Here is a 12,595-nt window from a genome sequence, read left to right as displayed (position 1 = left end):
GTCGGCGGAGGAAGCCTATTTTTTAGACGTATCTGCCTTGGAGAATCGGCGTAACGATACGCCGACGCAGATTTGAAATTATGGCGGCGTGTCTGGAGATACGCTGCCATAAATGTATGCTGAATCTAGCCCTGTATCTACAATACAGATCTAAAATTTTGGAACAACCCATTTCCAATCTTTATTCAAATATACACAGTTACACAGTTCAATGTCTCAACGTACCCTAAAATTAAATTATAGAACAAATAAACAACTGGAAATAAAAATGAAATCATGGAATCGTTTGGTTTAATTACAATTTCTAATTTGCCAAAGTAGACACTTTGTACAAATACTACAGCCAAACATCCTTGTAGCAGTCTTTCTACAATGAAAATCAAATATAATTTTTTTAGTCCCAGACCATAACACTCTTTCCTTTTTTTTGGCATTGGGTGTTACAACATGAGGAAATATTATTCTGCCTAATCAACAGAACACAAGAACCCTGTGGGATGAACTGAACAGTTCACATTTTGATTTGTTGGTCCACAAGGTCCTTCTTCCTATCTTCAGTAATCCTCTGGCTATGGTTAATGACCTAAACAACCTTCTTTGTCTAATTTTGCCATTTTAGTAATGAATTAAAGCGATAGTAAAGCTCGCTTGGCGATTTTTACCTACAGGCAAGCCTATAATAAGGCTTACCTGTAGGTAAAAATAATATGTCCTAAATGCGCACCATTTAGGACATATTCACCCTGGATGCAGCCATTTACGTCACCAGCACATGCACTCTGAAGGTTAGACATACTTTGCCGGACCTTCAGAGCTTCATGCCAGAACCAAGGGCTCACATGCGTGGGAGTGACGTCATCATGGCTCCGGCCAATCACAATGCCGGAGTGTGCGGTCCCAGAAGAAAGACTGGAGGAAGATGTCAGCCCTTTCAGTAGTGACAGCGCACCGCTGGAAGGCTTTGCTCCAAGGTATGTATTTTATAATGTGCTAGTTTGATTACCAGAAACTTGTCTGCTGATTCCACTATAGTTTTGGGTCTGCCACACCTGTTATCCAAGCTCCTTTTAAAGGTGTAGAAAACATTTTGTATAACTCAGAAAAGTACATTATTTTTCATTTTTTGGCAACCTAAACAATCTTTGACAGTTTATTGCTCACATTTATATCATTTCAGGTTATTGATTAAACTTAAACGGCTTATATTTCTAAAACAAAAAAACAAAAACTGTAAAAAGTGCTGTTCTGAAACTTCTGATCAGCATGTACTTTTTAAAGTGGCAAACACCACTGACTTTATCTTCCTCTGAACGTAGTGCCTAACTGGCTATCATTCATAATAGAGAGTCTAGAAGAGTAACACAACAACCATATACTTTTTTTATGAAGCCTCGTACACATGACCGAGGAACTCGACGGGCGAAACACATCGTTTTCCTCGTCGAGTTCCTTGTTAGGCTGTCGAGGAACTCGACAAGCCAATTTTCTCCATTCCCGTCAAGGAAATAGAGAACATGCTCTCTTTTTGGCTCGTCGAGTTTCTCGACAGTTTCCTCGACGAAAATGTACACACGACCGGTTTCCTCGGCAAAAAAAATATCTCCCAGCAAGTCTCTTGCTGTTTTTTGCCGAGAAACTCGTCGTGTGAGGCCTGACAGTTTATTGCTCACCCTTATACCATTTCAGGTTATTGATTGAACTTGAACTGCTTATATTTCTATAAAAACTTAAATAGGTACTGTTCTGAAGCTTCTGATCAGCAGTGCATTGAATTTTTAAAGTGGCAAACACCACTGACTTTATCTTCCTCTCTGAACGTGGTGGCTATCACTCATAACAGAGAGACTATAAGTGTAATACAACAACATATGAACAGGAAAAGATGGTTGGTTGCTATGGTTCTAACAAAGACTGTATGAGGATCAAGATCACATGCTATCAGTTTGTTCTAAATCATATTTTCATATATATGATTTACAAGTACTCCAAAAAAATTCTGTTATCCCATCTGTATTTCCCTCTCACTTTACTGATATTCTATGGCGACAATAATTGCATATAATGACTGCATATACAGAATAGCATTTCAGAATGAAAATTAGTACATATATAGTGTATGTAACACAAAATGACTTACAGTTTAGGCTTGGCAAATACTGGTGGAGGTTCCTTTGAAGATGCTATAAATGCTGCGTATGACTGGCCATTTAACATATCCTGACTATTCGACTCATAGTTCTTTGCAATATTGAAACCATCTTCAGATGAGCTTTCACTTCCTTTGTCATCTTCTGGCAGATTAAAATGAACTCTTAAGCCAATTTTAGAACTTGGTCTTGGTTCATTGTGGTTCACTAGAACTCCCTCCAACTTGGGTTTTGGGGGTGATTCCACCACAGGTGGTGGTGGTGGTGGTGGTGGTGGTGGAGGCGTTGGAGTTGCTGGCAAAGGTTCCCGCTTAAAAGCATCAATGTTGATTGTGCTAATGGTTATGGGAATTTGATTTTCATTTTCATTGGAACCTGTAACAAGAATGCTTTATCAGGAATACATGCAATAAAGCATATAAAAGATAAATTTGAAGTACTTTATGGCCTGTGTCAATGGGCTGTTGTTTGCTTGTTTAATTCAAAGGAGCTTGCATTCCCATGCAAGCCTTTTGGGATGTACAAATCCTTTGACGCAAGTACAATGCAGGGCAGAAGGAGGTGAACTACAGGCCAAATGCATGTGTGTCCTAGTAGTTCTAGTGCTAGGACCAACAGGGTAATTTTTACCAGTGCTGATGGGTCTGATTCTACACTCCAGCTTAGATTTCTCTTCTGGTTTAAAATTTTACCTAGCCTGAACTACAAAGCATAAAACACCAACAACAGTCAGTTATTTTCCAAAGCATGGTTCCAAAAATACGGTACAATTCCAAATGATAATATTCAGTAATGGTTTTACCCATTGTCAGAGTCTATCAGAGGGGCATGAAGTATTGCAGTACTTACTAATCAGTAGAAAATACACCCTGCTGCAATCTCCCATCTGTTCTCCAACTGGGGATCCAGCTGCATTCTGCCCCCCCCCCAAAAGGAAAGAGTTCAAACCCTACACGACCACTATATTGTACAAGTGCTGCTTCCCAGCTGCAATTCTCTATTGCTGGCACCACCTTCTCTTATATCCTGGGCACATCCCTCCTGAAAGCAGCTTAACACTAAGAAGGGGAATCCTGACAATGTGGGCTGCACCTTGCTACACACCTATTGTTGAATTCAGAATGATTCAGCCCTCACATTGAATACGGCTTTGAAATTGCATGACTTCATTTGAACTTGCAATTTCAAAGCCGCATGCCAGTGTGACTTCAGGTGCGACTTTGAATACATCTGTGCGACTTCATGCACAGATGTCTTTGCAAGTCACACCTGAAATCACCAAAAGTAGTGCAGGAACCAGGTCTTTCAAAGTGAAAAAAAATAAAAGATAGTATAGTCATTAAGGTTTCACTTGTTGCCCTACAAGCTCTGTACTAAATCTCACACAGATGAGTGCTAATAGCTGTATGCAAATTATATGAATGGCTCCATATTTTTATTTTATAAACTAGAGGAGTGCACAGTTGATCAATACAGCAGAAGTACAGTTGATCACACGGGCATGCTGGCATATAGGAATGATTTTCATGGTTTCACACTCTGCTGTTAATTTACTAAAGGAATAAAGTATGCTCCCTTTTGTAAATTGAACATTTGTTGAGCTAGTCAAACAGGGCTCAAATTTTGGCCGATACTTGGTGAATCGTCCAAATTTGAGCTGTAGGTGGCAATGTTGGCACCACATAGATCAACAAACTTTAATTGAAAAATCGAAGAAGCCACGTGAAAAATTATCTATTCTATTCCAATAATTCTAATTTCTAGATTCTATCAGATGCAGTCATTGTTTCAGTATTCAGGCAGCCATGGGTGCTACAGCTGTCTGCATAGATTAACTGTCAGGAGAGATTTCTCCATCCACGCAAAGTATCTAATAGATTAGCCTGTGTCTCTCATTTAACCCACATGTATGGTTAGCTTTAGTTTCATGAATGAGGTAAAGTTGTGTTCACTTTAATTATTGAAGTGCAAACTAAAATTCAGAGTTCTATTTTCAGTTCCACATGATTGAGTATTTAAAGGAAACACAGTTTCACCTTATTAACAAATTCAAATGGAAAATACAACCTGCAAAATGAACACTTGCTTTGTTACTACTTCTTTAGTAAACCACTCCCACAATCCTTATATGTGAAAAACCCTGATGAGACAAAAAACTTGCTTTTCATATTAATGGAATAAATGACATAAATCTTTTTCTTGTTTTAAAATGGCAAAGCTGTGCATTGCTGTACATCAGAGTGGAGATCAAACAATAATGTTTTGAAAGCTGTATGCAAAGGAATGTAGATATAATTACAGTGTAATGTAGGGAATCCAAAATGACGGTCTGTGCAGCAGATGGTTCTATAATCAGGAATAGTGACTGATATATGAGGAGCATGCCAGCCAAGTGCAGAAGACAAACATGATAATGAATTATGCATTTGGGTACAGCCTGAGTCAGCAAGCAGTGTGACACAACAATAGATCAAGCAAAGTAAATCTATACAATATAACACGCTATTAATCTTTAATCTATACAAAACTGATGTTTTAATTGTGGTTGGATGCTGGTAATCTGAACTTTATCTTTTTGAAGATTGCAGCTCCATAGCTGTAACTGCAGTTACACATGTGCATTTCAATCAGTTTTTATGCATGTTGACATCAGTTTTCATGCGTGTCAGTTATGTGCCCTGTTCACACCAATGTTGATGTCACGTCAGTTTTTTTTTCCTGTGAAAAAAACTGCATACACATTGCAGATTCCTCTGCATGTTGTGGTGTGGACAGGGCATATAGAGAACAATTATTTTTTAATGTCTCTGCACCATGAATGAGACCTTAATGTAAGCTCATTTATAAATAATACATTTACCTTTCACAGTCAAATAGGCAATGCTTGAAGTGGTTCCATATTTGTTGCTTGCTGTACATGTAAACATGCCAGAATCTTCAGAGAAGACTTCTGCAATGACTAAAGTGCATATCTCTTCTGTGGAAGAAAACATAATGAGGTTTGTATCTCTCAGTTTCTATATTTGATGTATTAGTAAATTAATAGATAGTCACACATTAGCCGTGTTTTCATAGAGCTTAATTTCATGCATGCTCGGCAACACTAAAATCTAGGATATAAGCAACCTCCCTCTCACCCCTTCTTCCCACCCTCCTAACTATCCACTGGAATGAAAAAAAGCTATCCAAATGCCCATTTTAATGTCCTTGAAACTATGATCACGTGACCTTTTTTTGGGGTGCCCACGTTGCTGCATGCGTGATGTGGCATCTCCTAGTGTTGGAGAAAATATTACCAGCAGCGAGGTCTTCTCTCATAGGCTCCAGAAGCAGGAGAACTCATGGGATGGTGAGGGGACTGGTGCCCTAGATTATAATGTGCAGGGAAAATGACCCCTTTCACACTGAGATGTTTTTCAGGCGCTCAAGGGCTAAAATAGCAACTGTAAAGCGCCACCACTGCAGCCCCAGTGTGAAAGCCTGAATTATTTTCACACTGGAGCGGTGCGCTTGCAGGAAGTTAGAAAAAGTCCTGCAAGCAGCATCTTTGGAGCAGTTTAGGAGCATATGTAGGAGCATATGTAGGAGCATATGTATCCACTGCCCATGCCCATTGAAATGAATAGGCAGCACTTACAAAGCGCTTCAGCAGTGGTGCTTTTTGGCGGCTACTAGCGAGGGGTTAAAAGCACCCTGCTAGCGGCCAATAAGCATCGCTAAAACGTCGGTGTGAAAGAGGTCTTGGGGCAGGAAATTATCTTGGCCCATAGAGGAAGAGGCGTTTGGAATCAAAAATTATATCTAAGGTAAATGATGCACAATGTACTATTTAAATTTTATTTTTGCCTGGAGTTGGGTTTAAAGAGCAGAGATCTTACCATTAGAGCCCGAGAGACTATCCGGTCTTTTACCCTCCAGCATCTAACAAAAAATATATCAGCTTTGGGCAGACTGACCCTTTGTTATTGAAGTAGCTGTTTTATATTAAATAGTTTGTCATAAAGAATGCCTTACTATTGGATTGTCATGTAAACATGTTTTAAAAACTTTTAAGGATCATAAGGGATTGCTTTCAAGGTTAAAGCTATTACCTGGTTCCGCCATAGATCGAGGCTCTAGAAAGAGACAAAAAAAAAAAACATTTATTCTTATCCTTATTTCAAATTACATGTTTTGAAGTGTATGAAAATTGTTAAAGTCTTATTAATGGTCTACAGTTTATCTTATTTTTGATACAATAAAATAAGATTGAACTAAAGAATGTGTGATTGCAATTGGCTTCTGCTTGCAACAGCTATAGCATTGTTTGTTTTTAAGCTGGGTACAAATTAAACCTACATTATTTAGAAATCTTGGGCTACCCAAAGACATATGACCATGTTTACCAGATGTAAAGACAATACCTTAAATAAACAACCTTTTGTACAAAAGATCATTCTATAAGTAGTAACAAATTTCACTACCACAAAAAGTGTTATATATATATATATATATAGCGCCCAGCTCCTGAAGAACAGTGGGCTATGCTGTAAATTTAGTGGGTTGTCTGAATTGTACATAGTTCAGAATTTATATTTCAAAGCTAAATTAGCTTCTGTTCCAGTTTAGCTGTGTTGTGTGCATTTCTCACTGTTGCCCGTAGGTGTTGCTGTCACCACAGGTCAGTGTGAGAAAAACAGCAAGCTAAGTGTATTGGCTATTCTTTCCCCAGAAACAGCCCAATTAGGAGCTTCTTTGTAGCTGGGCATGCTGGGAGAGGATATTTAAGGGGCATACGCCATGTGATCTTTCTCTTATCTTGGGGCCCTGCTGGCCCGAGGAAGTGCTACTCTGTGCTCTCTGACCTCATGGCCCTCCTGGCCTAAGGTATGCGAAAACTGCTCTTTTCTACCTCGGGCCCTGCTGGCTCGAGGCTGTGTTACTACAAGTAGGCCCGGAAGTTGTCTGGGGCCTACTTAACTGAAGGTGGTCCTGTGCTGTCTTGCCTGCGGGAAGAAACAGAGAAGATTCCAGGGAAGGACCTTGCTGGAGAGAACCGAGCGGAAGGTTGGTTTCTCAGGAAGGGCCTGGTGACTCGTTTGGAGGATGCACTCAAGTTAACCTACCTCACAGTACTGCCGGATGGCTTAAAGGTTCTGGTACTGTGCAGCTGACCTACAACTAACTGCTGGTTAAACAATCCTGTGGCAGAGGATTATCCAGCAGTTTCATCATATTTCTAAGTCTGTGGCATAGACTTGTCCGTGTTTCATACTGGCTGCTAGGTCGGTGTGAGAGGCCTATCTGGGTGTTGCAAAGATCCAGTAACAGAAAGCTGTTGTCTTTTGGATCCAAGAAATTCTTCAGTGATCTGCAAATAAGGTATCTTAACTTACCCTAACACTCCATCCCCACTACTACTGCAAGTTGTGTTTATTAAAAGCATTGGAAAAATACTAATTTATTGGTGCATACATCTGTTTGACATTTTTACTCTTGGTTGGTTCTGAAACAATGAAAGGAGGGGGTAACAGCAGGAACCAAAATTATTCTCAGCAGCTCCTTCGGGGGTAGTGCTATACAATATATATATATATATACACATTTGCAAAAAGACAGTTTTATCTGATAGAAAACAAACTTCTAGTTTTATTGATTGGCTTGTCAGGCTAGGTTATCTATGAAAGATAAATAGTATGAACAATTAGCCAAATAAGGTTTTAACTCAGACCACTATTCTACAGTATATGGCCAAACGTTTGTGAACACCTGACTATCACACCTATATGAGTTTATGGATGTTCCAAAAACCATGGGCTATTATAGGGACCAGGCATGCAATCTGCATTACAATCTATCCCAAGGTACAGGGCCGGTGCTACCACTAGGCAAACTAGGCAGCCCCCTAGGGCGCAATGCTGCCTAGGGGCGCCCGGCCGCTGGTTTCCCTCCGCATCTGCATGCTCTGCAGGCTGCAGCATGTAACTAACTCAGTCCCAGACAGCTGCTCTGTCCAACCAGTGGTGTAACTAGAGGCGCATCACAGCACTGGAGCCAGCGCTAGAGGAAGCAGAGCCGATGCTTCTGTATAGCACTGCCTCCTGTCACATGGGTGGGGCAAAGGGGATGGAGTCAGGGGTGGAACCAATGGGGGCAGCAAAATTAGGTTTCGCCTAGGGTTACAAAAATCCTTGCTCAGCCCTGCCAAGGTATTCAAACAGGTTTGACGTCAGGGTTCTATACAGGCTACTTGAGTTCCTCCACAGCAAACTTGTCAAACCATGACTATGTGGTCCTAGTTTTCGTGCAAATGAATTTACTATTTTGAAGTATCCACATCCTTTTGGCCATATAATGTACAGTCGTATGCAAAAGTTTAGGAACCCCTGACAATTTCCAAGATTATCATTTATAAATATTTGGGTGTTTGGATCAGCAATTTCATTTTGATCTATCAAATAACTGAAGGTCACAGTAATATTTCAGTAGTGAAATGAGGTTTATTGGATTAACAGAAAATGCGCAATATGCATCAAATTGAAATTAGACAGGTGCATAAATTTGGGCACCTTGTCATTTTGTTGATTTGAATACATGTAACTACTTAGCACTGATTAATTGGAACACACAATTGGTTTGGTGAGCTCATTAAGCCTTGAACTTCATAGACAGGTGCATCCAATCATGAGAAAGGGTATTTAAGGTGGCAAGTTGTTGTTCTCTTTGACTCTCCTTTGAGTGACAACATGGGGGCATCAAAACAACTCTCAAATGACCTGAAAACAAAGATTGTTCTACATTATGGTTTAGGAGAAGGCTACAAAAAGGTATCGCAGAGATATAAGCTGTCAGTGTCCACTGTGAGGAACATAGTGAGGAAACGGAAGACCACAGGCACAGTTCTTCTTAAGGCCAGAAGTGGCAGACCACATAAAATATTGGATAGGCAAAGGCGAAGGATGGTGAGCATGGTCAAAAACAGCCCATGGACCACCTCCAAAGACCTACAACATCAACATGCTGCAGATGGTGTCACTGTGCATCCTTCAACGATTCCGCGCACTTTGCACAGGGAGAAGCTGTATGGGATAGTGATGGGAAAGAAGCCTTTTCTGCACACACGCCACAAACGGAGTCGCTTGAGGTATACAGATGCAAATTTGGACAAGCCAGCTTAATTTTGGAATAAGGTGCTGTGGACTGATGAAACACAGATTGAGTTATTTGGTCATAACAAGGGGAGTTATGTATGGCGGCAAAAGAACACAGCATTCCAAGAAAAACACTTGCTACCCAAAGTAAAATTTGGTGGAGATTCCATCATGCTGTGGGGCTGTGTGGCCAGTGCCGATACTGGGAATCTGGTTAAAGTTGAGAGTCGCATGGATTCCACTCAATATCAAAAGAATCTTGAGAAAAATGTTAATGAATCAGTCACAAACTTGAAGTTACGCCAGGGCTGGATATTTCAACAAGACAACGACCCAAAACACTGCTCAAAATCTACTCGGGCATTTATGCAGAGGAACAAGTACAATGTTCTGGAATGGCCATCCCAGTCCCCAGACCTGAATATCATTGAACATCTGTGGGGTGATTTGAAGCGGGCTGACAATGCTCGGCAACCATCAAACCTAACTGAACTGGAAATTTTTTGAAAAGAGGAATGGTCCAAAATACATTCATCCAGAATCCAGACACTCATTACAGGCTATAGGAAGTGTCTAGATGCTGTTATTTTCGGCTCTACTAAATATTGATGTGATTTTTCTGTTGGGGTGCCCAAATTTATGCACCTGTCTAATTTTGTTATGATGCATATTGCGCATTTTCTGTTAATCCAATAAACCTCATTTCACTACTGAAATATTACTGTTTCCTTCAGTTATTTGATAGATCAAAATGAAATTGCTGATCCAAACACCCAAATATTTATAAATGATAATCTTGGAAATTTTCAGGGGTTCCTAAACTTTTGCATACGACTGTAAGTTTGTGAATAGACTATCTTACCGTTATTTGGGTGTAGATATGAATTATGCATTTTATACTATCTTGCCTATTTTTGTAAGTCTGCAAAATGTATTTGGTTTATACCACATCAACCAATTACAACTCAGGATGTTACAGTAATGTAGTTATGCTATGTAGGCGGACACATCATTGGTTTTTGCAAGATGTTCATAATTTATGCCTTAAACTTACCAATGAGAAAATTAGTCTAAATGTTGTAGCTTATAAATAAAGAATAAATAACATCACAAAACATCTTATTCAAACCAACTAAGAAGCTGACAGTAGTAAAAAATAAAACAGTAGTTACATACTTTTCTGCAAAATTCGAAAATCTGGAGAATCTTCAATCAGAGTTCCTTCCCTGTACCATTCCACCTTTGGATATGGAGATCCTTTCACTCTGCTCTCAAACACAACTAACTGACCCTCAGAGGCCGTTATGTCCTGCAATGTCTGTTAAATAAAGCGTAGGGAAAAAATAGGAAATAACACATATTGTGACATGTTTAGGGTGTCAAATTATTTTTAGTTTCACAAAACAAAAACAAAGCAACGGTATTCACATATTGAAACAGAGACGCATAAACCTACCATCCCAGAAAATAACAAATTACCAAAATATACTCTTGGATAATATTGTAAAGAAAAGACTATTAAATGTCTGAAAGAGTAGGATTAAATACATTTCATTTTCTGTTTCACTGTGGAAACAGGTAGATGATTTGTATATAATGTAGAAATCTAAACTGTGAAAAAGTGACCAACTTTTCCTAGTAGATAAAATGGATTACATTTCTGTAATATTCCAGTCTGGGTAATTTAATAACTCTTTATTTAATCAATAAAAAAAAAGATGAATTATTTGTGTAATGTATTTGTCTATATTTTCTGCCTAATTACAGCAGATTAAGATAATTTACCTTGGTAAAAACAGGAGCAGCCATTAATGGTCTACCATCCAATCCTTGTAGATATGTATTCGGGTCCTGTGAATAATATCAATGAATTAGAAAGGAAAATAAATTAAAATTAACAGTTGCCTTTCCCAAAATACATTTTAAATAGTTTCAGAGCAGGCTGAATTATTGTATCTTTTATATTCATTTATATGCACTGCATTTACATCAGCTGTATGTTTAACCACTTAAGCCCCAGACCAATATGCTGGCTAAAGACCCAAGGGGTTTTTACAGTTCGGGACTGCGTCGCTTTAACAGACAATTGCGTGGTCGTGCGACGTGGCTCCCAAACAAAATTGGCGTCCTTTTTTCCCCACAAATAGAGCTTTCTTTTGGTGGTATTTGATCACCTCTGCGGTTTTTATTTTTTGCGCTATAAACAAAAATAGAGCGACAATTTAAAAAAAAAATCAATATTTTTTACTTTTTGCTGTAATAAATATCCCCCAAAAACATATATAAAAAAAAAATTTCCTCAGTTTAGGCCGATACGTATTCTTCTACCTATTTTTGGTAAAAAAAAAATCGCAATAATCGTTTATCGGTTGGTTTGCGCAAAATTTATAGCGTTTACAAAATAGGGGATAGTTTTTTTGCATTTTTATTTTTTTAATTTTTTTTACTAGTAATGGCGGCGATCAGCGATTTTTTTCGTGACTGCGACATTATGGCGGACACTTCGGACAATTTTGACACATTTTTGGGACCATTGTCATTTTCACAGCAAAAAATGCATTTAAATTGCATTCTTTATTGTGAAAATGACAGTTGCAGTTTGGGAGTTAAACACAGGGGGCGCTGTAACATTTAGGGATCACCTAGTGTGTGTTTACTAGTGTAGGGGGGTGTGGCTGTAGGACTGACACCATCGATCGAGTCTTCCCTATAAAAGGGATCATTTGATCGATGCGCCGCCACAGTGAAGCACGGGGAAGCCGTGTTTACACACGGCTCTCCCCGTTCTTCAGCTCCGGGGAGCGATCGCGACGGAGCGGCTAAAAACAAATAGCCGCGCCGTCGTCCCGGATCGCTCCCCGAGCGGACCCGACCTCCGCATGTACCGGGGGGGGGGGGTCCCGATCGAACCCCCCACCCACGTCTAGCAGAGGACGTACAGGGACATGATTGTGCCTGTCCGTGCCATTCTGCCGACGTAAATGTACATGAGGAGGTCGGGAAGTGGTAAAAAAAAATCATAACTGGCTAGATTTAATATTTTAGAAAGAAAACCGGATGTAAAAACGGACGTAATTTGCTAAATCTGGGACTATACAAAACTCCTGAGCTTTTGTACTAGTACATTTATTGACTGGTGGTAGCGACAAATGGGGAAGCTTGAGAGGCAGAAAGGGGTGTTGCAAAGCTTAAATTTTACAGCAAAGGTTTAGTTTTGTACGTACCTTCAACTTCCTATAAATGTGATGCATTGTGACTTACTTATTTAAGATATATCATATTTTCTATTATTAGATGCTATATATGAACATATCACAT

General features: G+C 39.4%; 1 protein-coding gene across 7 annotated transcripts in view; it reads right to left on the bottom strand.

Annotated features, from left to right (window-relative positions):
- The window catches only part of MYPN (myopalladin), a 207,582-nt gene that overhangs the window by 33,916 nt on the left and 161,071 nt on the right, over window positions 1-12,595 (bottom strand). For all 7 annotated transcript variants that reach the window (XM_040362165.1, XM_040362167.1, XM_040362170.1 and 4 more), the window contains 5 exons: window positions 11,063-11,128; window positions 10,454-10,595; window positions 6,239-6,262; window positions 5,008-5,124; window positions 2,138-2,522 (listed from right to left, as the gene is read on the bottom strand). In XM_040362165.1, coding sequence (XP_040218099.1) covers window positions 2,138-2,522; window positions 5,008-5,124; window positions 6,239-6,262; window positions 10,454-10,595; window positions 11,063-11,128 — 734 coding nt within the window. The remainder of the gene's footprint in view (window positions 1-2,137; window positions 2,523-5,007; window positions 5,125-6,238; window positions 6,263-10,453; window positions 10,596-11,062; window positions 11,129-12,595) is intronic.

The sequence above is a fragment of the Rana temporaria genome, chromosome 8 (assembly GCF_905171775.1).
Source record: "Rana temporaria chromosome 8, aRanTem1.1, whole genome shotgun sequence".
NCBI classification, from domain to species: domain Eukaryota; kingdom Metazoa; phylum Chordata; class Amphibia; order Anura; family Ranidae; genus Rana; species Rana temporaria.
The sequence above is the reverse complement of the archived record's forward strand: the minus strand, read 5'-3'. Positions and strand labels throughout refer to the sequence as shown.